This window comes from Schistocerca nitens, chromosome 6 (assembly GCF_023898315.1).
Source record: "Schistocerca nitens isolate TAMUIC-IGC-003100 chromosome 6, iqSchNite1.1, whole genome shotgun sequence".
Classification (NCBI taxonomy): Eukaryota; Metazoa; Arthropoda; class Insecta; order Orthoptera; family Acrididae; genus Schistocerca; species Schistocerca nitens.
Genome location: NC_064619.1, coordinates 243,980,116 through 244,004,726, shown reverse-complemented (window position 1 = coordinate 244,004,726; position 24,611 = coordinate 243,980,116). Strand labels below are relative to the sequence as shown.

Below are 24,611 nucleotides of genomic sequence, written 5' to 3'. Positions count from 1 at the left end.
TCATTTCTATTCATGATTGCTGTTCAACTCATATGGAATAACAACTGCATTTACCACCAGACAAAACATAGATTGACAGTTGTCCTCTATTCTTTGCTATAGCTCAACCTTTACTATCAGTTTATAAATTCAGGGGCTGATGCTTATCCTACCACAGCTGACATTGTTGTTCTGTTTCACAGTGATCAGTAGTTGACTATACATTATCATCAAATGGCTTTCTTGTCATTGTGAACTTGAATCAAAGGAGAACATTAGCAGAAGGTACACATAAACTTATAGCCTCATTAAAGTTAAAGGGATGACAAGGAAACTAGAAGAAAACCACTCACAGAATAATATTGTTATGCATAATACAATGCTGTTTTTTTCTTTGATAGTAGTGGTCTTTGTTTCTGTATGGAGAATCATGAGAACACTGTTAAAAATGTTTTTGATTGATTTTACTCTGGTCTGAGAAACACTACAGTTAACAGATTCTGTGTACTGTAATTTTTTGTAAATACACTGATATGCCAAAAAATTATTAGCACCTGCCTAATGATGTATTTCTCTACACAATACAACAGCAGTTGTGTGTGGCATGGATTCAACAAGCCCTTGGTAGGTTTCCAGAAGTATGGTATGTGGTGCCAGATGTATTTGCATAGACAGCACAGTTGCCATAAATTATGGGCAAATGGCCCGAAGGCTTGTAGCTGGTGCCAAATAGCGTCCTAGATGTATTCCCTTGGATTAAGTTGAGGAAAATTTGGTGGCAAAGACATCAACATGAGCTGACTGTCATTATCTTAAAAGTGCAGTAGCGTTATTCTGGCCTTGTGATATGGACAGTTGTACAGCTGGAAGTGCTATCACCATCCAGGAAGACATAAAGCATGAAGGGATGCAGGTGATGTACAATAATGTTTACATATTCTGCAGCTGTTGCGGTGCATGGTTTACCACCACAGGTGCCACAGAAGCCCAGGTGAATGTTCCCTATAGCAAAGTACTTCTCTACTGTGTGATGCATATTCTGAGCAGCTGTTTGCTCACATGAGGGCATATCTGGTCATGATTATCAACCTGATGTAACAAACGTGATTTGTATGACCAGGCAGCACATTTGCCTTGATCCACCATCCATTGTCCCTTGCCCATTGTAGTCATAATTAACGATGTCATTGGGTCAACGAGGGAACAAGCAGAGGTCATCTGCTGTGATGCACCATGTCAACAATGTGCACTGAATGGTGTGCTCTGTAACACTTGCGCATGTACTAACACTGCACTCAGTTATTAGATCTGCCATGGATAACCGCCTATGCCACTTTACTAAGTGGCCAATCCTCCACCTGGAGTCGGCATTCTGTGACGAGTCATGGATGTTCAGCATGTTGTCTGTCATCTACTTGTGGCTTCACCATCCTTCATCCACTTTCCATAGATGCAGTAGTATGTCAACGAGCTTTATTGTTTGGGATGTTCATTCGCAGGTGCAGGGCCGCAACAATCTGATCTGTGTCTAGGTTGATAGTGTACACTGTACTGTACACAACAGCATTATCAGCAAACAACCACAGACTGCTGCCCACTCTGTCTACCAGATCATTAATGTATATAGAGAATAATAGTAGTTCTGTCACACTTCTCTGAGGCATTCCTGATAATACCCTTATCTCTGATGTACACTCTCTGTCGAGGACAACACACGGGGTTCTTTGAGCGACTCACATATCTGGAAACCTGTTCCAGATGTTTGTTCCTTCGTTGTTATTGTTGTGGTCTTCAGTCCAGAGACTGCTTTGATGCAGCTCTCCATGCTACTCTATCCTGTGCAAGCGTCTTCATCTCCAAGTACCTACTGCAACCTACATCCTTCTGAATCTGCTTAGTGTATTCATCTCTTGGTCTCCCTCTACGATTTTTACCCTCCGTGCTGCCCTCCAGTGCTAAATTGGTGATCCCTTGATGCCTCAGAACATGTCCTCTTAACCGATTCCTTCTTCTAGTCAAGTTGTGCCACAAATTTCTTTTCTCCCCAGTTCTATTCAGTAGCTCCTCATTAGTTACATGATCTACCCATCTAATCTTCAGCATTATTCTGTAGCACCACATTTTGAAAGCTTCTATTCTCTTCTTGTCTAAACTATTTATCGTCCATGTTTCATTTCCATACAGGGCGACACCCCGTACAAATACTTTCAGAAAAGAATTCCTGACACTTAAATCTACATGTTGACAAATTTCTCTTCTTCAGAAACGATTTCCTTCCCATTCTCAGTCTACACTTTATATCCTCTCTACTTTGACCATCATCAGTTATTTTGCTCCTCAAATAGCAAAACTCATCTACCACTTTAAGTGTCTCATTTCCTAATCTAATTCCCTCAGCATCACCTAATTTAATTTCACTACATTCCATTATCCTCGTTTTGCTTTTGTTGGTGTTCATCTTCTAACCTCCTTACTAGACACTGTACATTCTGTTCAACTGCTCTTCCATGTCCTTTGCTGTCTCTAACAGAACTACAATGTCACAGGCAAGCCTCAAAGTTTTTATTTATTCTCCATGGATTTTAATTCCTACACCAAATTTTTCTTTTGTTTCCTTTACAGCTTGCTCAATATACAGATTGAATAACATCGAGGATAAGCTACAATCCTGTCTCACTCCCTTCCCAACCACTGCTTCTCTTTCATGCCCCTCAACTCATATAACTGCCATATAGTTTCCATACAAATTGTAAATAACCTTTCGCTCCCTGTATTTCAACCTTGCCACCTTCAGAATTTGAAAGAGAGTATTCCAGTCGACATTGTCAAATGCTTTCTCTAAATCTACAAATGCTAGAAAGGTAGATTTGCCTTTCCTTAATCTATGCTCTAACATATGTGTCCCTTCATTAAAGGCCTCAAATGGGGCACTGTGTCAAACACTTTTCAGAAATATAGAAATATGGAATATGCCTGTTGCCTTTGATCTACAGTTTGCAGTATATCATGTGAGGGAAGGACATGCTGAGTCTTGCACAAGCAATGCTTTCTAAAACCATGCCAATTCGCGGTCTCCAGAAAATTTATTATATTTGAACTGCGAATGTGTTCAAGGATTCCTCAGCAAACTGATGTTCAGGATATTGGTCTGTAATTTTGTCCTTCTTATACAAAGGAGCCACCTGTACTTTTTTCCAATCATTTGGGACTTTGCAGTGGCCGAGAGATTTGTGATAAATGCAAGCTAAGTAAGGGGCCAATGCTGTAGAGTACTCTTTGAAAAACCAAAGCTGATCCAGCTCTGTTTCACTTATAAGCTTTCCTTACTGTGTCACATACCCACAGTGCCACCAGCGATCTCATCTCATGATGGGCAGTGGTTATAATGGTTTGGATAAAAAATTAGTGTACCTGTGCCTGTAAGAGTGTGTAGTATATTTCCTTAGAGGAATTTTGTTAGAGAAACCCAGTGTACTTAGTGTCAAAATGTCTTTTTTCCCCCACTTTTTCATATGTTCTAGATAAATAATATATTAGAGTAATCATTTAATTTTTTCAGTTACTTTTGTTTCAGTTGTGATTCCTAAGTTTATAAATGTGACATACATGTATTTTACTCTCAAAATAGTCAGGGTTTTGATTCAGTTCTTTTATGTCAACAGTTGGATTTGAACCAAATGCTACGATGGCCACAGCACATCACATGTTGTTGTATGGATGCTCAGAGCCTGGATCACAGAAGCCTGTTTGGTAAGTTTGCATCCTTCAAAAAAATGCCACTGCAGTGTAAGCTACAGACTTGTTTGCTTATTTTTACTCCAGTAGTTCCATAATCATTGTGTGGGTCCCTAGGTCCCTGTGCAAGAAAGGTGAGAAGATGTAGGATAACTCAAGACACATAAAAAATAACTGTACAGACAGGCCTTGTGTGCTGCATGATGTTGATTAACTGCTGTCATGATCTACCTTGCCAAAGGAATCCCTTTTTTAAAAAAAGTAATTTGAGATAAGCTTAGCTCATAAGAGTTGTAGTAAATCCATCAGAGGCACTCATGTGAAAGAAGAGACCACATCAAACTTGCTTTATGAGAAGTACTTTGAACAAACTGATTGTGTTGTTGTTGGTAGCCTACTGTCTCCTGTAGTAGGTAACCCTTTTACAGAACACATGGAGGACAAAGCATTTCAGTCATTGTTTTTTAAACTTGAATGTTCTTGGAGATATTTAGATGATACACTCTATGATATGGCCACATCTGACAGCAATGCTTCATTTATGGAACATCTCCCTCCACTTAGCATCTGGGAGATGTCCCACTTCTGGATGTTATGGCTTGTAGAAAAGAGGACGGCTCCTTGGGTCACAGTGTGTTTTGTAGACCTGCACATACCAACCTGTACCTGGGAGCTACTAACTGTCATCACCCATCTGAATGCAGTGGTGTATTATGGACTGTTGTTCATAGTGCTAGAGCTATCTTAGATCCAGATTACTTATGAGCAGAGCCTTGCCACCTGCGTTCTTTTTCCAGAGCAGATAATCCAATAAGCAGATTCACAATGCATTTCGGCCATCATGCACTAAACCTCAATAGCAGCCAGAACTGGAGAATTCCATGAGGATGGTTTTTTACCTTATGTGGGTGGCATGTCCTTTAAGGTCAGTAGGCTGTTGAAGAAACATAGTATGTTCTACCTTCTGGTGTGAATATAAAAGATGTTAGATTCCATTCAAGATGACCTAGATCTAAGGAGACCAGGAATATATTAAATCCCCTTCCAGTGTAGGAAATTTTAGATTGCCCAGATGTTTTGTAATTTAGATACATAAGTGGTGAACATAGGCACCACACCAGACTGAGTCAGCCAAGAAAAATCTTCTGTTGCTAAACACAGTGATAACATAGGACACATAGTTAACTATGGAGAGACCAATACCTCCTCATCTGTCTCCACATACTGGGGCTCCATCATTAAAGAAGCATTTGAATTACATATAACCAACAACTTATACTCACATGACCTAAACTATTGCATCACCTACTTCCTTTCTTGTGCTGCGGTCTCCCGCCTCAGACTATCCTTACTTCTTTTCTTCTCATGGTAGCAGCCTTCAGTGTTCATCCAGCTATTTCCCCTTTTCTGCTTTCTTTTGCCAACATTTTAATTTGTTTTGCTTACCTCACTATTTGGCTGAAGTAGTTTTGGTCCCCTTCTGAAAAATTTTCAACATTTTTTCTGTAGTGTTGACCAATGGACCATCTGTGAAAGAACATCTCAAATACCGCCTATGGTCTACTGTGTTAACAATACTCTGTGCGCATTAACTGCTTAGTCTTATATATGGCCAAAAGTTAATGTGGTAACTAATCAGACATGGTGGGATCATTGCATACCCTTTAGGTAGGACCCCTGACAACACAGGGATCACACTTATAGTGCCTGAGTTTGCTAGCTCCATGCCCGTCTTCCTGGGGCATCAGGAGTCCCAACAGTGGCTGTTGTGCCAGATAGCCTTACTGTAGTGGGGTGGCACCCATGGGGAGAACCTTTAATCGGAGCAGGTAGTATCAGAGTGGACTTTTCATGCAAGAAATGTATCACATTGAACTAGCACTATGGCCATTCTGATTCAGCCATCACAACAGACAGGTACAACATGGACTGCTATAATCCTACTGTTTTCCCTACTCTGACTACTACCCTCATGGGTGGAGGGAGTGAAACAATTAGTTAAATACCTAGTGTGTATTAAATGGGTGAGGATATTATTATGGTGACAAAACCATTTTTTTTTAACACACATGGGATAAATTTAGAGAAATTGACTCATGAAGAAAAATATGACGTGGATCATTATTGATTAAAGCCTCTTCTGCTGCACGATCTCAAGCTCTTCAGACGTGTGAAAAACTGTGTGACCTACCAGTGATTGCTCTACATGAAACTTGAATATGGTACAAGGAGGTATCTCTCACAGAGATCTTATCCTCAAGACAGATCAGGAGCTATGACTTAATCTTATGCAGTGAGGTGTACATTTCATCTGAGGCATACAATAGGTCTCAAGGATAACACAGTACACTGATGGAAAAAAGATCAAAACATCAAGGAGGAATCGTACAACATAAACAGAAGTTGGTAGGCATGTTTCTACACCTGAAAGATGATGTGTGTTCAAATTACACACCAGTCACATATGAGTGGTGTGAGTAATGCCACTATGAGGATGCAAATCAGGTGTGCTCTAAATACACATAATGGTCATGAGCATTAGCTACCTTTGAGCTTCAACATGATGAATTGATGTTGGTCAAGACTGCCATTAAGGCTGCAAAAATGCCTCTATCAGCACCTCACTGAGTTTAAACAAGGTTGTGTAACAGGGATACGAGAAGCTGGATGTTCGTACCACAATATTGCAGGAAGACATGGCTGGAATGTAGCCACTGTACACAATTGCTGGCAGCAGTGGTCGTAGGAATGTATGGTCTTGTGACCATAAATCCATCAGAGGCACACATGTGAACAAAGAGACCACATCAAAACTTGTTAATGAGAAGTACTTTGAACAAACTGATTGTGCGTTCACTTTTCACATGGCCTTCTGGGCTCCAGAAGGCCATGTGGCATTACCAAGAGGAAAGTGTTCAGCGTACGGCTCTCGTGCATCGTACTGCATCTACAGCAGCAATTTGAGCAGCAGTTGTCATTAGCATGCCACAAAGACTGTTACAAATAAGTTACTTGAAGGACAGTTCTGAGGCAGACACCCTGTAGTGAGCATTCCATTGACCCCAAATGACTGCCTTTTGTGACTCCAGTGGTGTCAAGTGAGGGCTCATTGAAAGGTAAGTTGTGCTTTCAGACATAAACTGGTTTTGCCTCAATGCCAGTGATGGCCAGGTGCTGGCTACGGGAGGCCCGTTGAGGTCCTGCAACCAACCAGTCTGTGTGCTGGACGCTCTCCCTACATGTGGAGTCATGGTCCCATGCACATCAGTGAGAGACAGTGGTTCTGAGACATGACTAGTTCTTCTGGGCCCCTTCATACCTAACTGGGACACACTTAATGTGACAAACCATTGGAACTGTAATGGATACTACTGTTACCTGCTGGAATTGCAACACCCAGTTTCTTCTTATTTTGCAGTCCGCATTGCCCTCCAAGAAACTCACATCACTGATGAGCATTTCCGAACACCTGGTGGCTACCGTACAGTAGGTCAGACACATACTAACCCTGGGAGGGCAACTGGAGTGGTGTGTGTACGTAGGTTTGCAATGATGTTGTCAGTGAACGGATTCCCCTCCGTACCATGTTGGAATCAATAGTGGTGCAAGTGCAAACTATCCCAGAAATCAAAATGTGTAACATTTATTTACCTCCAGGCAAGGCACTTACATCCTTTGATATGTCCATCTTAATCCAACAGATCCCTACTCTCCCTTTTTCACATCTCCCCTTTCTCCTACTTGGGGATTTCAACATGCTACCACACCCTGTGGTGAAGTAACTCTCACCTTATCTGGAAGGAGCCATTTCATTGACCAGTTTCCATGTGATCTCAATCTGTGCCTTCTCAATGATGGTACTCCTACTCATTTCAGTACCGCTCATGGCACCTCTTTGGCTAACGGCCTTTTCATCCTTTTTCCCCCAATGTTGTCGCTTTGCAATGATATTTATGACAGTAACCACTTTTCAGAGATCTTGTCACTTACCTGCTTCTGCCCAATGGACCAATTGCCATAATAGGTTCTTTGAAGAGTCAACTGGCAGTTTATGTATACCTCTGCTGTCACCATCACCCCATTTATCAGATTGCATTGACAGGGTCATGGAAGATGTCTCCCAACAGATTTCCAGGATCGCCATAGGTCCCTGCATCCTTCACAGGCTGCTTTCCTTACTTTTAACAGACTGTGCACTAAGGCTCACTGTTGAATTACAGGAATGCATTGAGTGATGTGATGACTCCTTCAGAATGTATGCCTCTTCTTCCCAGATGTGGGCCAAGCTCTGTAGTCTTCTAGGCCATCAAAGACCAAGAACTGTTCTAGGTCTCGTCCATCAGCATGCTCTTTGATCCAGTATTTTGGTTCTTACTGAACACCTTGTGATCAACTTTGCGACAGTGGTGGCATACTCTTCTTACTGGCTATCTTTATAATACAGAAATGACAAGTTGAAATCCTTCCCTTAAGTTTCACACACTCACCAAGCCAGATCATATACTAAGCCTTCAGACTTTTCCTCATCTTAAGATACAGCCCCAGGCTCCAATTGAATTCATAATCAGATGATCCAGCATCTGAATGTTACACAAAAGCTACTCAGTGTCTTCAACTGTATTTGACTCAAAAGTGTCCTCCTTTTCCAATCGCAAATATCATTCTCCCAATCCTTAAGCCAGGAAAAAACCCAGTGTCTGTTTACAGTTACCAACTGATTGGCCTCATCAGCGCACTCTGCAAATTGCTTGAAAGGATGGTTGCTTACAGATAATGCTTGGTTCTTGAATTGCAGGACCTTTTGTCCATCTATTAGTGTGGTTTCAGGAGGGAACAATTCACAACTGACCATCTAGTTAGGCTGAAAGTGGAAATCCAACATGTTTTTTCGTAATGTGAACTTCTCACTGCAGTATTTTTTGACCTACATAAGGCCTACAACACCACTTGGGACCAACATATTTTACTTAACTAGCATGGTTGGGGCTTTTGAGGCTCCCTACTGATTTTTGTGTCAGTTTTTATCCCACCAGTTGTTGTGGGTTGGAGGTGGTAATTCACTCAGCTCTTCAGGGAACCGGGAGAATGGTGTCTCACATTATTCATACTGAGTGTCAAACTCTTCAATGCCATCAATGTGCTAGTGACATCTGTCGGGCCGCTGGTCACAGTTGTGCTGTACGTCAAAAACTTTTGCATTTGGTACAGCTCCCACCCCAAAGCCCCAGCAAATGCCAATGTGCCTCCACTTGGACTCTTTGCCATGTTCCCAGGTTTGTCCTGCAAAAACTCTGGTCTGTTATTTCAGTTATCAAACAGTGGTCCACAATGATCCAGTACACTACACAGGTACCCAGTGCTTGAATATTGTTGCAGTTCACTTTTTATGCCTGTTTTTGGATAAAAAGCTGACTTGGCTGCCCTGTATTTGTCAGTTGATGCTCTCTGCTTCCTTGTCCACTTCTCTTTGGGTGCGGATCATACTACTCTTCTCTGTATTTAACGGGCCCTCCTATTGTCCCAATAGGCTGTGGTTGCCAGGTTTACAGCTCGGCAGCACTTACAGCTTCAAAATTCTTGGACCCAGTCCATCACTGTGGCTTTTTAATAGCCACTGTTGCGTTCCAGACTAGTCCTAGAGACAGTCTCCTTGCTGAAAGTGAAACCTTTCCTTTCCAGAGGTGACAGTCCCAAATGTTGCTCACTTATGCAGTCACCATCCAATAATTTACCTCCATCCAACATAAGACATTCATTGTGCATACAAGGTGGATTGACCTCTGACTTCTGCTCTTGGGTTGGATTATCAGATGGAATGCCCTCTGCCTAACCTCCTCAAGATGTACTAAGATCAATGTATTCTGTGCTCCTTAAGTTTGCCACATCCATGAGCTTTTGACATCTGTTTTTTTCCCAAGAGCTTCTGGTTGCTACTGTCATTTAAAATGACAGCTCTAAACCCATGGATAGAATGAGATATGTTTCTACATCTCCTGGCAATCAGAAACAACATTCATTGCCGGGAAGATTAGTGTTTCACTGCGGAGTTGATCGCCATTAACAGTGCTCAGTACACTGAGGTGACAAGTGTTGGGGATAGCAATATGTACACATACAAATGGCAGTAGTATCATGTACATGAGGTATAAAAGGACAGAACTGTCACTTTTACACAGGTGATTCACGTGAAAAGATTTCTGACATGATTATGGCTACACAACAGGAATTAACAGACTTTGAATGTGGATTGGTAGTTGGAGCTAGATGCATGGGACATCCCATTTTGGAAATCATTGGGGAATTCAATATTTGTGATCCATAGTGGCAAGAGTGTGCTGAGAATACAAAATTTCAGGCATTACCTCTCTGCACGGACAATGCAGTGGTTGACAGCTTTCACTTAATGACCAAGAGCAGCAGCATTTATGTAGAGTTGTTAGTGCTAACACACAAACAACACAGAAATGTGGGACCTACAACAAATATATCCATTAGGACAGTGTGGCGAAATTTGGCATTAATGGGCTATGACAGCAGATGACCGACGGGAGTGGCTTTGCTAACAGCATGACATCGCCTACAGTGCCTCTCCTGAGCTCGTGAAAATATTGATTCAGCCATAGATGACTGGAAAACTGTGGCCTGGTCAGATGAGTCCCAGTTTCAGTTGCTAAGATGTGATGGTAGGGTTAGTATGGCACAGACCTCATGAAGCCATGGACCCAAATTGTTAACAAGGCACTGTGGAAGCTGCTGGTGACTCCATAATGGTGTGGGCTGTGTTTACGTGGAGTGGAATGGGTCCTCTGGATATTAAGCTACGTGGAGACCAATTGCAGCTATTCATGGACTTCATGTTGCCAAACAAGTATGGAATTTTTATGGATGACTATCCGCCATCTCAGCTGATCACAACGATTAGTTTGAAGAACATTCTGGACTATTCGAATGAGTGGTTTGGCCAACCAGATTGCGCAACATGAATCCCACTGGACATGTATGGGACATAACTGAGAGGTCAGTTCTTGCACAAAATCTGACGTCAGCACAACTTTCGCAGTTATGGACAGCTAGACATAGCATGGCTCAGTTTTTCTGAAGGGGACTTCCAACAACTTGAGTCCATGCCACACAGAGTTGCTGCACTATGCCTTGCCGAAGTAGGATCGGTGCAGTATTAGGAGGTTCTATGACCTTTGTAATCTCATTGTATTTTATTAAACAATCATCCATTGATCACTTTTATAGTTGTCATCCTGTGATATCTGCCACCCATGACTTACTCTCTGACCTTAATCATACTGCATGTTCAGTTGTTGTTCTCTGGATTCTGAATTGTGTACGTATCCCAGAAAAGAAACTGGCCGATCATTTGTCTAGAAAAGTGATTACTCACCCTTCCCTCCCCCTCCCTCCTATTGGTTTTGATGATCCCAAATTCGAAGTTGTGGGTGCAAATGAGGCATCTACTCACTCAGAGATGGAACAACATGTGGTAAACTACTGCCTTGTATAATAAGCTCCATACTGTCAAGGAAACTACTGGTGCATGGCACTCCTGCCAGAAGGAATCCACTGTCCTATGCCACCTATGAATCAGCCGATACCAGACTAACCTATACTTTCATTTTGCATCAGGCCACCCCCACATCATGATTTTGGAGCCTTGCAGATAATATCTCATATTCTGGTGCAATGCACCCTTCTTGCTCTTCATGGTCTTCTGAATTCTTGGTCTCTAATATTGGCAGGGAAATCATGGACAGTTCCACAGATTCCACATTTTCTCCATGAATTTTGTTCTTATTCTCAAATATAAAGTTTCAGACTGCCTTGAGGGCAGGGATGAAGTGATTAGGATTGGCGCATCTCCCACTGCGTGCTTGGGCTGGGGCACCCTTCACCCTACCTCCTTTGCCATCTGCCTCTTTCATTCCTCTTTTACAGTATTTTAATTGCTTGTAAATGTAGTTTGCCTCTGTGTTTGCTGCACCTTTTTTTCTATTTTAGGGGTAGCAGTGTTACATATTGAGTGCTTTTTATTGCCTTGGCTGTAATAGATCAGGGATGGAACAGCTCCCACTGTGTGCAGAGTCCTGGGGAGACTAACCTGCTGCCTTATCTACTTCCCCCTCCCCATTTGTTGACAGTCCAACTGATGCCCATTACATTTTAGCCTTCCCACTTTTACCATTCTGAATCTCCCAACTAGAAGGCATTCTTTGCTTTGTAAGGTAATTTACCCTTAGTCGGTTTGAAAATGATCAGATGCAGGTGGAGTTTCTTTCGCTACAGGTCAGCCTGATAGACCCTTAGTCTACTCTGACCTATGTACCTGCCCACTTCTGTTAATTGTTTCCCAGCTCTGGCATCATTATAGCCTGAATGCCTCGATTTTACTACTCCTGTATACTTTCATCATCAGAATATGTTCGATGCAGACTTCACTAACTCTAGATGCTGTACCCCTGGCATGAGTAACTGATGAGCTTGCTGTTTATTCCCTTATCCCCCAATGTCCAACCAAAGTCTTAATTTACAGAGATGTGGAATTTCAACCCAGCAAAACATGAGACCCAGCATTGGCTGCACCAAGGCATCTTTGGGCACAGAAAAATGAATGCAGGAGGTAACACAGATGGGGAACCAAAGACGGAACAGTTAAGCCGAACACCAACACATAGCCTCTGCACCTATGTTGAGTTCAGCTACACAGCTACACTTTCTCTGCACCATGTTTGTGGCCCATGGCTCATTTTCCAGCAGGATGCTCTGGACATTGATGTCTTCCATGATGACATACCCTAGCCCTCTGATGTCTGTGCTTTTCTTGTGAGCCAGTACATAAATTGGTAAGCCATAACAGCTATGCATCAGCAGCATGTGAAGATGGTGAGCGGCTGCTTTATGAAAATATTGTGCAGTTTACACACCATTTGGCATAACATCCATGAATTGTTAGATTAATTATTATGTTGGGAAAGCTTCAAATGGCAATAGAGTCGGAGAGTCATAGGGTCACTCCACATAACAGCCTTCTTACGAATGGTGTGAACAACCAGTGCCTTACTGGCAAAATTATGTAGACCATGAGACATTTTCATCCAGTGCAATGTTGGATGTGGCAGTAATGGGTAAGTGGATTAGAAAGTGGCAGGAAGTGACAAAACAGAAACTTCCAGTCAATGTAAGTGACAAGCCATACTTGGTGAACCACCTCCCAGTTATATTTGAGTGTTGCAGTAGTCCCTGTCAGCTCCTCAGTGGGCATTATTTGACATATTATGTTCTTCAATAAGAAGTCTCACCAAAATGCTGTGTTTGGTGGGCAGGGCTCATAGTTAACAGCTGGATTTTTTTTATGTATGCTGTCAATGGTATGATTGTAAGGCAGTTGCAACATCTTCATTCATCACACCTGTAACAAAGAGAGATCAGTCATAATTCTAGAATGACTTAAACTACACTCAAAGGAAAGATACTGTTGTTTTTCTTGTATAAGACATTATCTACTTCATGTGTCATGTGACCCTCTTTCCATTATTAAAAAAAAAAAAAATGAGTTGCAGCAATATGACAACTTTCAAAATGGCCACCATGTTGGAAGTACCTCTCAGAAATATTGGGGCACGCTGCTTCTCTAGCTGTCAATAACTGTGAAAGTGTTGCTGGTGTGGGATATTGTGCACGAACTGACCTCTCAATTGTGTTCCATAAATGTTCAATGGAATTCAAGTGTGTGATCTGGGTGGCCAAATCATTCATTCAAAGTGTCCAGAATGTTCTTCAAACTAATTGCAAACAATTGTAGCCCAGTGACAGTTTGAATTGTTATTTATAAAAATTCCATTGTTATTTGCTGCAAATGGTCTCAAAGAAGCTAAACATAAGCATTTCTAGTCAATGATCAGGTCAGCCAAACCAGAGGACCCAGTCTGTTACATGTACACTCTGCTCACAACATTATGGAGCCACCACCAGCATGCAGTGTGTTGTCGACAGGGTCTTTGGCTTTGTGGGGCCTGTGCCACATCCCAACCATAACATCAGCTCTTACTAGCTAAAATTGGTACTCATGTGACCAGACCACAGTTTTTCAGTCATCTAGGTTCCAACCAATATGGTCAAGAGCCCAGGAGAGGAGCTTCAGGTGACATTGTGCTGTTAGCAAATGCGCTCATGTTGGTTGTCTGCTACCATAGCCCATTAATACCAAATTTTACTGCACTGTCATAGTGTATACATTCATCATATATCCCATGTTGATTTCTGTGGTCCTTTCATGCAGTGTCATGTGTCTGTTAGCACTGCAAACTCTATGCAAATGTCACTGCTTTTCATCATTAAATGAAGCCTGTTGGCCACTGCACTGTCTGTGATGAGAGGTAATATGTGAAATGTGGTATTCTTGGCACACTCTTGACACTGTAGATATTAAATATTGAATTTCCTAAAGATTTCCGAAATGAAATGTCCCATGCTTCTATCGCCAACTATCGTTCAGCGTTCGAATTCTGTTAATTCCCGTCATGCAGCCATAATCATGTCAGAATACTACATCTATCTGTATATGCACATATTCCATGACTTTTGTCACCTCGGTGTAGGGACCATCCTGCAGTACCACTGACCATCTCAGTAATGTAATATGTATTTCTGCATAGGATACAATGCACTTCTTCAGTTGAAATGTCTTGAATATCACCTCCATTATACACTTTCATTCAGCTGTTTCCTATTATATTATGAGCTTTTTCATTTATTGTCTTTATAGTTACATCAAGTGAGTGATGACACCATTGTACATCTTCTGTGCTTCTGTTTAAATCCATACTCCATGATAAATAATGTTTAAAGGCAGTCTGAATGACATATGAATATCATCCAGTTCTTTTTAGTTTACGCAGTTGTTGAGCTCATTTCGTTATGTTGTAACTTTTTTAAAAACACTGTATAGATTTAAAATATTCCCACTTTTTTATGAATTTTCATGTTCTTACAGTTTCTGAAACTTTAATTGTACATGCTTAATTTTTCAGGAACTGTGGTGAGATGACAGGGGGAACTGATTCTGCTTGGGAGGCTGCTAGTCCATGTTCCAAAGGCTCACAAGTAAGCTAGTCATAAAATATGTGATGATATATTTTGTGTACCAAATACCTCTTTATTTCTACATACAGCTGTTTATACATAGTACTGCAAAATCTTAACACGACACTGGGAAGTGGAATATTATCTTTATTCTTCCCTTATTTGTATATCACAGTATAGTTACACCATTGAGGAGATTATGGTCTTATAAATCAGACTGATTTTAATTTTTTGTGTACTATAGTATAATATTTTGGGGTGACTCTTTACTTAAACCAAGTATTCAGACAAACTATGGGTTTTCATATAATATATATGTATTCTAAGTGTCTTCTAACAGTTAAAGAGTATTAATCATAAGCTTACTGCACATGTATTCACTGATGAATTTGAGCAGAACTGAGAAATTCATAAATACAATTCCAGACTTGCATCATCAGCTAGTAAACCAGCTTTGACAAAGAAAGTACTGAAATGCAGACCTAAAAAACTCTTTAGCAATTTACCTACTGAAATAAAATACCTGATGATTGGTAATAGTGTTTTCAGTTGTCGTGCTCCCTCTGGTTGACTTAAGATTTCTTCTCTTTTCATACATTCAAGATGATTTATTACCTTTTCCAGAGATTAAATAATCATGTATGTAATAGAGCTATATGTAACAGAAAACAGCATGAGCTTATTCAGCTCTTTCATAAATTATGCTTACACACATTAATGTTTTTTTATTCTTTTTTGTTATCTTTCTTTTCTTCAGTTGCTGGTTCATTTTGTTTTGTGATGCAGAAGATAGAAAATGTCCAACAATGAATAAACCTCTTTCATTTAAAAGATGACTTGTAAATATATTGAGTCACACAGTTGCCACCTGTTACTGCAATAAATTTACATCTCTAATACACCCTGGATTGTATTGCTGAAATTCAAATTCATCCATGGTCACTTTGCTGCCTGTTGTTCTATATTTTCTCCAATCTGGTAGTGTAACTTTGATGAATAGTTCAATGTAGGTTGTATGAATCATTTATTATATTGCTCTAAATTTATTCAAGTAAATTAGAAAGTAAGTACAACTTCTTTTAAAAAGTTGCAGCATCTTCAGTCTGCTGTTTACTTGATTAAATTATGTTTCTTTGGAGAACTTATCTCTGTACATCTGTAAATGCTGAGTCATATTTGTAGTGCATTACTACTACCCATACAGCTTTGCAATGAAAACTGTCATGTGCCGTCTATCTAACAAAACTTTTCAATCCCCAACTGTAGGTATTCATATAATTAGTAGAAAGAGTGTCTAATGGGAAGTTTTTAAGTTTGTTTTGAATAGGATTTCCCAATTTCTTGCTTGATGTTGGACAGGAGCTTGTTAAATATCTTCCCACCACAAAGGCAAAGTGAATATTATTATTTTTTTGTTTGTTTTCTATTGTGACTCTGTAAATCATATTTCTGCTGGAACTGATTTTTATCATCAGTAACAAAAGCCACTAAGGAGTAAATGTGTTAGAAAGCAATTGTAAGAATTCCAAGATCCTCAAAAAGCCTCTACATGAGAAATGGTTATCTATTTAACACAATATTCTTACTGTTCACTTTTGTTGAACAAATACTTTATTCACTTTAAGTGAAGGGAGTGAGGGTATGCAAAACAAGCCAAGACTCCTATCTCTAGATCATGTCAGAATCCAAATCAGATTGTATATTCTCCCATAATGTACACAATTAAATCAGCGATTTAATGTACAGGCGCCTCACCAACACTACAATTACAATTCAAATGTATTACAGAAACAATAGATAATTCAGAAATTCTTCTAAAGAATAATAGCATTTATGTACTAACTACTTTCATAGCTTTTGTTTCAGTTGCTGTAGCTCCAGGCTATGGATTTGTTTCTTTGTTAGAATATTGTAAATTTTCAAGCCCACGTGTTCTGGGATTTATGTATATAGCTATAATCTATGAGTGGGAAGCATCAAATTCCTCTTACTCTTAGTGCTGTATTGATGTTTCAAATTATTGTCTATGAATAATTAGAGTTACTGTATACAAAAATAATTAGTTTATAAATGTACAAACAGGGAGCACTTCATGTTTTCAAATTGCTTAACAGGGGGCATCCTGATTTTTTTCGGTTTTGAATTACGCGTATTTCTAACAACATATTTTTGTAATTTTAATATTTTAGTCATTTTGCTTGTGTTACTCCAAAAAATAATGCCATACTTATAACTGACTCAAAATAGCTGTGATAAACTATTTTATCATCTCCATGCTAGTTGAATATGACAGAATCTTCATTGCAAAGGTCAGGCTGTTTAATTTATTTGCTAATCACTTAATATTTCAAGACCATGATAAATTTTGGATGCAGGTGTATTCCTAAAAACTTAACACAACCGGCTTCTTTCAGTTCTTGGTTTCGATGGTTAATGTGAGTTTCGTTTACCTTAAAGTTTGTAATTTTAAAGTGCAGAAAATGTGTTTTCCCAATATTCAGTCCGATCCATTTAGTTTGAACCAGATTTGTGACAGCTGAGCGAATTTGTTCAGAGTAACTGCTTTCAGCAAGGGCAGAAGTAGCATTGGCAAATACGACTGAATGTGAATTACGTTAAGAGTCAAGTCATTTATATAAAGTAGAAATAAAATAGGACACAGAACGGAATCTTGTGGAACACATTTTGAAATAATGATCTATTTAGAGAAGGCATTACTCTTGCTTGGTGCTGTTTGCGAGATACAGCCTAAACCACTCTAAGGAACAACTCCCAATTCTATATCTTTCCATTTTATACAGGGTACTCTCTGTTTTAACTTATTATACAACTGGACCCCAAGGAATTTTATACAGTGTATTTCATTTTGTGTGACCATTAGTGTCTACTTGTGATGCTAACAGGTTATTATTGCTGGTTTGAAAGTACATTATATGAGACTGACTAGAACTGTTAACTGTGAACCACACATAGGCACATTCAGCTATCATCTGAACCCTGTCTGCTAAAGCTGAGTTTGCATCTTTGATTGGTATGCTTGTCATCAACAACATTGCAGTTTTTGAACTGCTCCTTAGACACTGGAAGATCATTCAGGTTAAAAACTGGGGCTCAACAACAGTATTTGTGGCACTCCAAATGTTGTGACTCCTGATGAAGATGTAAGTTTTATGCCTGTGATAGTCCCTTAATCATACCCTTTGCTTTCTGTTATGAAAGTAAAGTCTCATCAGAGAAAAAGGGATTTCATTAACCCTCGAGTGAGCACATGTATGTATAAAGTGCGCCATAAAATTATGTTGTACCATTCCAGTGTTGCTCTACAATTGTGAGTCCTTACTTATTCCTCCATTATTGCTTCAGTTAAGGCAGTGATAAGTTGTGCTGCCATATGTACAAGTGAGCAGTAGTAGTAAAAAATAAACAGCAAGCTAGGTGAGAAAATATGTATGAACCATACAAGAAAATGATCCGGATTCCTAGCTAGTGGCACAGTCACACAATGATGCAGTTTTATATGACAATCTACAATCGAATAAGCAGTTGGCTGTGATCTGATGCAACTGCACTGTTTAAAGCTTAGATTGTGTGATTACTCTGGGGTAACACTTGTACATGGCACCAGACTGATATAATAAAGGTTTATTTTATTATTGTTAAATTAAACAGTGATTTAGCTTGTATAATGTAAGTTTATTTTATCATTCTTTAATTAAACTAAGATTAAACTGTGATTTTTCTCATATACTCTATGTGATCAAAAGTATCCTCGCACCTGGCTGAAAATGACTTACAAGTTTGTAGGGCCTTCCATTGGTAATGCTGGAATTCAATATGGTGTTGGCCCACCCTTAGCCATGATGACAGCTTCCACTCTCGCAGGCATACATTCAATTAGGTGCTGGAAGGTTTCTTGATGAATGACAGCCCATTATTCATGGAGTGCTGCACTGAAAAGAGGCATCAATGTCGGTTGGTGAGACCTGGCATGAAGTCGGCATTCCAAATTATCCCAAAGATGTTCTATGGGATTCAAGTCAGAGCTCTGTGCAGGCCAGTCCATTACAGGGATGTTATTGTTGTGTAACCACTCCGCCATAGGCCGTGCATTATGAACAGGTGCTCGATCATGTTGAAAGATGCAATCGCCATCCTCGAATTGCTCTTCAACAGTGGGAAGCAAGAAGGTGCTTAAACATCAATGTAGGCCTGCGCTGTGATAGTACCAGGCGAAACATCAAGGGGTGCAAGCCTCTCCATGAAAAACATGACCACACCATCGCCTCTGAATTTTACTGTTGGCACTACACACTCTGGCAGATGATGTTCACCAGACATTCGCCATACCCACACCTTACCATCAGATCGCCACATTGTGTACCATGATCCGTCACTCAAAAGAACATTTTTCCACTGTTCAATCATCCAATGTTTACGCTCCTTACACAAAGCGAGGCATTGTTTTGTGTTTACCAGTGTGATGTGTGGCTTATGAGCAGCCGCTCAGCCATGAAATCCTAGTCTTCTCACCTCCCGCCTGACTGTCATAGTACTTGCAGTGGATCCTGATGCAGTTTGGAATTCCTGTGTGATGGTCTGGACAGATGTCTGCCTATTACACATTATGACCCTCTTCAACTGTCAGTGGTCTTTATCAGTCAACAGGCAAGGTCAGCCTGTACGCTTTTGTGCTGTACATCTCCCTTCACATTTCCACTTCACTATCACATCAGAAACAGTGGACCTAGGGATGTTTAGGAGTGTGGAAATCTTGCATACAGATGTATGACACAAGTCACACCCAATCACATGACGACATCCGAAGTCCGTGAGTTCTGCAGAGCGCGCCATTCTGCTCTCTCATGATGTCTAATGACTACTGAGGTCACTGATATGGAGTGCCTGGCAGTAGGTGGCAGCACAGTGCACGTAATATGAAAAACATATGTTTTTGGGGGTGTCTGCATACTTTTGATCACATAGTGTATGTTACCAAGGTAACATAAACAGAGCTGTTCTTTACATGTGTACAAACTGCACTGCGCACTCACTCGTGTTATAAAAAATAGTGCAACCAGTGAGGGTTAATGCAACAGTTTAGTTTGCCAAGTAGAATGTTGTGATCCACATATGTTGATAAGCAGTGGTAGGTCCTTGCAGTCATTAAAGTTTAAATCACAGTATGTTGTTACTCATTGCTATTTATATGACAACTGTCTTCAGTTGTGTATTGTTACTTCTCACCGTCTTGGGCATCTATTAATTACATTCTACAAAAAAATTCCTGCTGCATTTTGGTGTTTAGGGTGAATTTACAAATTTTCTATCAAGATGGGCCCCTGTCAAGGTGTCCTGATTGTATGTACAAATTGTGTGTTAAGTTAGTTGACAAATCATTGTCATCTCTGGAAATTCTGCCAAGTTGTGCAAGTCTTCCAAACTGGATAACTTGCAGTGTTATGCATATGAAGAACTTCTCCATCTAATTGCAAATATAGTTATTCTAACTATCATGGAATTTATCGTCATGTGTGAGTGAAGCACTATATTGAAAGATTTATGAAAATAAATAAATGCCAATAGTGAAGTGATAATGATCCAAAGCCTTCATAATACTGCATTTGCACAATGCAGATTGGATTTTTCATGATCACTGCTTTTATTATCAATAATATTTGTTGTAATGAAGAATACAGTTTTGATCAAGACCTGTCATTATGATTTAACTTAGAACATATTCTAGACTTCTGTAGCAGGAGATGTCAGTGATATGACATTTATTCTGCTGATACCCTTAGGATCATAACTATCTGCCAAAGGAAATTGTGGCAAATTATAACTGAGTCAGTTTGAACAAAATGTTACTGGTGGGGAGGATACTTGCAGTTGTCATTGTTTAAAAGCTTTGTCATTCTGTAGTTAGGTATTTGAATATTTTTAAGGATAGATGGTGTTGATAAATCATTGTAGTATCATAGGTGACTGTGAAGTGCTAGTGAATGTTGCTAGAGACCAAAAGAAAAGCCTGCAGGTAGATTATTTTGCATTTATCTGTTGTAATGTGACATTTTGTTGACCCTATTATTCACACTGTATTCAAATATGTTAAGCATTTAAAGATTATTTGAAATAAGTGCAGCAGGTACTAATATGATGATGGTATGTATGCAGATCCTGTATGCATGGGCTAGAGATGCTCCAAAACTTGAGCTTCCAGAAGGAGTTGGATTTAAAGTGGGTGGCAAATCCCCTATACAGTATCTTGTACTACAGGTGCATTATGCCCATATTGATGCATTTAAAGGTAAGTTTTTTCCTTACTTTTACTATCAGTGTGATTTGAACAGTGGTAATATCAACATATTTTATGTTTAAATCTGTAGAGAATGTTAAAATATCAAACCAAAGAAAATATCACTGTAAAAGGCAAAAAAACACATACTTACCAACAGAAAATAAGTCTCATTTATCTTTTATATTAACAGGAAAATGAGTTCAGTTATTTAAGGTTGTGCAGTTGGTAACATACAAATAATTTTAATAAGCTAAAATGAGTTTTTTTCCTTCTCATGTAATTTTGGATAATAATCTGATGGTCAGTATAATAAGCATAGTGAAACTTGTATGTAACATATTCAGTATGATGTGTAACAGGTAGGCATGAAAAGTTTATAATTTTAAGTTTAAGAATTGTAAACTTCCTGTATTTTTCACAAAACTGTATTTTGCACAGAAATTCAAACGATGACACTATTTCATTATCTTCAAATGACAATACAAAATGCTCAAACTGGATTGTAGTTAATAACTTTAGTTTGGCTGATAACTTTGTAGTAAAGTAAATGAGACTATTGTATAATTATTTAGGCAGAGGACCAAGATTTGTTTTTGGTTTTGTTTTACAGATGGAAGCACTGATGATTCTGGTATATTCCTGCACTACACTGAAAGGCCGTAAGTACAAGTTAGACGTTGAAAGGTCTAAACCGAATTTCCTGTGTTGTGTGGATTACATTCTCCATGATTAGGTGCACTATGCAATTTCAGAGTACTCTGATTTCTTAGTTTCCCTCTTTGTGGCAAGATTAGCTCCTTACTTACAAGTTCTATAAATAATGTTTATATAATGCCAAATTCTATAATAGTTTTATATGCCAGTTTTAGTGGGTTTGTAATTAAAGTTGACAGTAACATTGGGCATGCAATGGTCTACCAGTAGAAGTGAAATTATTTGTGTTTGCACTATCGGTTTACTCTGCAGTTGGATGAATCAAATGACAAATAAAAACCATGAAAACTAATAAATATGAGGCAGAATTGCAGGCCACCACCTGCCTTCATTAGGTGAAGTGATTAGTACTGCTGATAGAAACACAAAAAAGGTAAAAGTGATGACATTATAGTAACTTTCAGAACTATTAGTTCCTTCTTCAGATACGAGGGAGGGATAAATTACAGAATGTTAAAGAGGAAAGGAAGGTAAATCACTCAGACCACAGAATGAAAGAGACCTACTGTTGAAAAGATGAGAAAGACAGTCAATTGTAAAGTCTGTAAATTATGCATATCTGACAAAGAATGAAATACCCCGTAAGTGGAGTGTTGGAAGCTCCGCAATATTGTTTGCAGATAATGCAAGACTGCAATGCTATAAGGCTCCAGTGAAAAGTAGGAAGACCTGCAGAGAATCAATGGTCAGTGCAGTGACTGATAGCTGGCAATCACTCTCAATAACAACTCTCCACATTTATATTCTACTTTCAAGTGAAATTAATTTCATTCTTGTCAAATAGATTCTTTTGAAATGCTGTCCATTTCCAGTAACCAAAGGCTTGGATCAAGAACTGCTTTCTAACATGGAGATATATGAAATAAGCAATAACAGTATACTGTTGCTGTGTGCAGATTTGTATTTGCGTGGCAAACTGTGACAGAATCGGTCACATTGTAGTGCCTCGAGAATTTCGGGGTAAATTCTAGAGACACTCGTATTTCCACCGTCTTGAACATGTGTTATTTTAAAGATGAGTGTGTGAAAGTGGAACTGTGTCTATTGCGCCATGATTATGTGAGTGCAGGACTGGCATGTATCAGACAGTTGATCGGCGCGGGCAGGTAGTCACAGCGCTCGCCTCAGAAGTTACATGCCCAGCACAAGGAGCAAACGTGCCATACTCCATGATGGTGCTATGTCAGTCATTATTGAGAACTGCTGAATGTTGTTAAAGAAAAGAAAAGACACTTACTTGTTGACTTACGTTCGTGAGGTCTGGATGGTGCGCTTGCTAAAGCTTTCTAGATTGTAATTGTTATAAAGTATGTAAGAGTATCTGTTGAATCGTTAATTGCTGGGCTTACAAAAAATGAATCATTTATATGGTGTCTTGTTTGTGGAAGTGAAAATATAGTGAGATTGGTTTAAAAGTATCCTGAGTGTACGGAGTTCTTTAAAGAGTATAAAAAATTCATTGAAAACAGCATCTTATCTTCGGAGAAGAAGTTGGGCAGACAATCGCAGCCGGCTATCCTGAAAAGATCAGTGAAACAACTCCATGTAACCTCAATAATAAAGTTGGAGTGGGAGTCTGGCACACAAGCACCACACTGCTCCCTCCAGTCACTGGAAACCACCAGAATATGGCACTGCTTCTTCAGCAACAAACTTGTTTTCATGCCTCTCCTAGTAATTCATGATATGCATCTTTCCATTGCTCACTGAGTAACCCTCAGCTTTTTTTTTTATCTTTATTCCCCTATTAGAAGCCATTGTATGATTACCCTAAGTCAAAACTGTCAGTACATGCTGATGTTCACATGCTACTGTTCATTTTTTATATTAGTGAGGTGGAAGATGATACTAATAGTAGATTCAGACATTTTACAGATCATACAGCTACTACATCTGTAATGAAGCATTGTATAAAAAAATATATGTAGAAGTATTCAGTCAGATCTTGATATCAATAGCACAAACAGTGGAAACTTGCTCTAAATGTTCAGATACAAAAAGTTTTGTACTTCACAAAATGCAAAAGCATAGTATCCTATGACTACAATATCAATGAGTCACAAGTAGAATCAGTCGGGCCATGAAATACTTGCGTATAACCATTTGTGTGTATATGACATCGAATGATCATATAGTCTGTCACAGTAAACCGGGCATCATGTAAGGTCACAAGTTTGTTTTACCAGTGGGAGAGCATCACCGATGTGTTGAAAAACATGACCTACCACACACTTGAAGAGAGATGCCAACAATTCCACAAATGCCTATCTACAGAATGTCAACAACCAGCATTAAGAGAGGCATCTCGGAATACATCTTGGAATACACTACAACCCCCTATCGCTTCTGTAGGGACCATGATACAGATTTACAATGCATACAAAGGCATATAAGCAATCATTATTCCTGCGATCCATACACAAATGGAACAGGAAGAAATATTAATACATGGTACATAGTGAAATACCCTCTGCCATGTACTTCGGTGATTTTTAGAGTATAGATTAATTTGAATTTAACACAAAACTTTATTATCTAAATACTAGCTAATTACATGGAATTGCTCAATTACTTATTTACTTACACAGTAGTACTGTGTTTCACAGATACTAAGCCATATATATCCCAAGGTTGGTTGAAATTTCTCATGCCTTCCACAGGTGTGCTTACATTTTTACCCCATCTCTCCCCTACCCCAAACCTAGAGATATATTAGTCTTGCAAAAATTTTTGTTTTCTGGTAGTAAGTCATATGTATACCAAGTGTGGCTGATATTGATCTTAGGCCTGGTTTACA

The 24,611-nt window shown here is 39.4% G+C and overlaps 1 protein-coding gene across 1 annotated transcript in view; it reads left to right on the top strand.

The window, feature by feature from the left end:
- The window catches only part of LOC126262285 (peptidylglycine alpha-hydroxylating monooxygenase), a 233,772-nt gene that overhangs the window by 151,355 nt on the left and 57,806 nt on the right, over nt 1–24,611 (top strand). The window contains exons 3-6 of the mRNA XM_049958803.1: nt 3,642–3,729; nt 14,754–14,826; nt 20,977–21,109; nt 21,711–21,759. Coding sequence (XP_049814760.1) covers nt 3,642–3,729; nt 14,754–14,826; nt 20,977–21,109; nt 21,711–21,759 — 343 coding nt within the window. The remainder of the gene's footprint in view (nt 1–3,641; nt 3,730–14,753; nt 14,827–20,976; nt 21,110–21,710; nt 21,760–24,611) is intronic.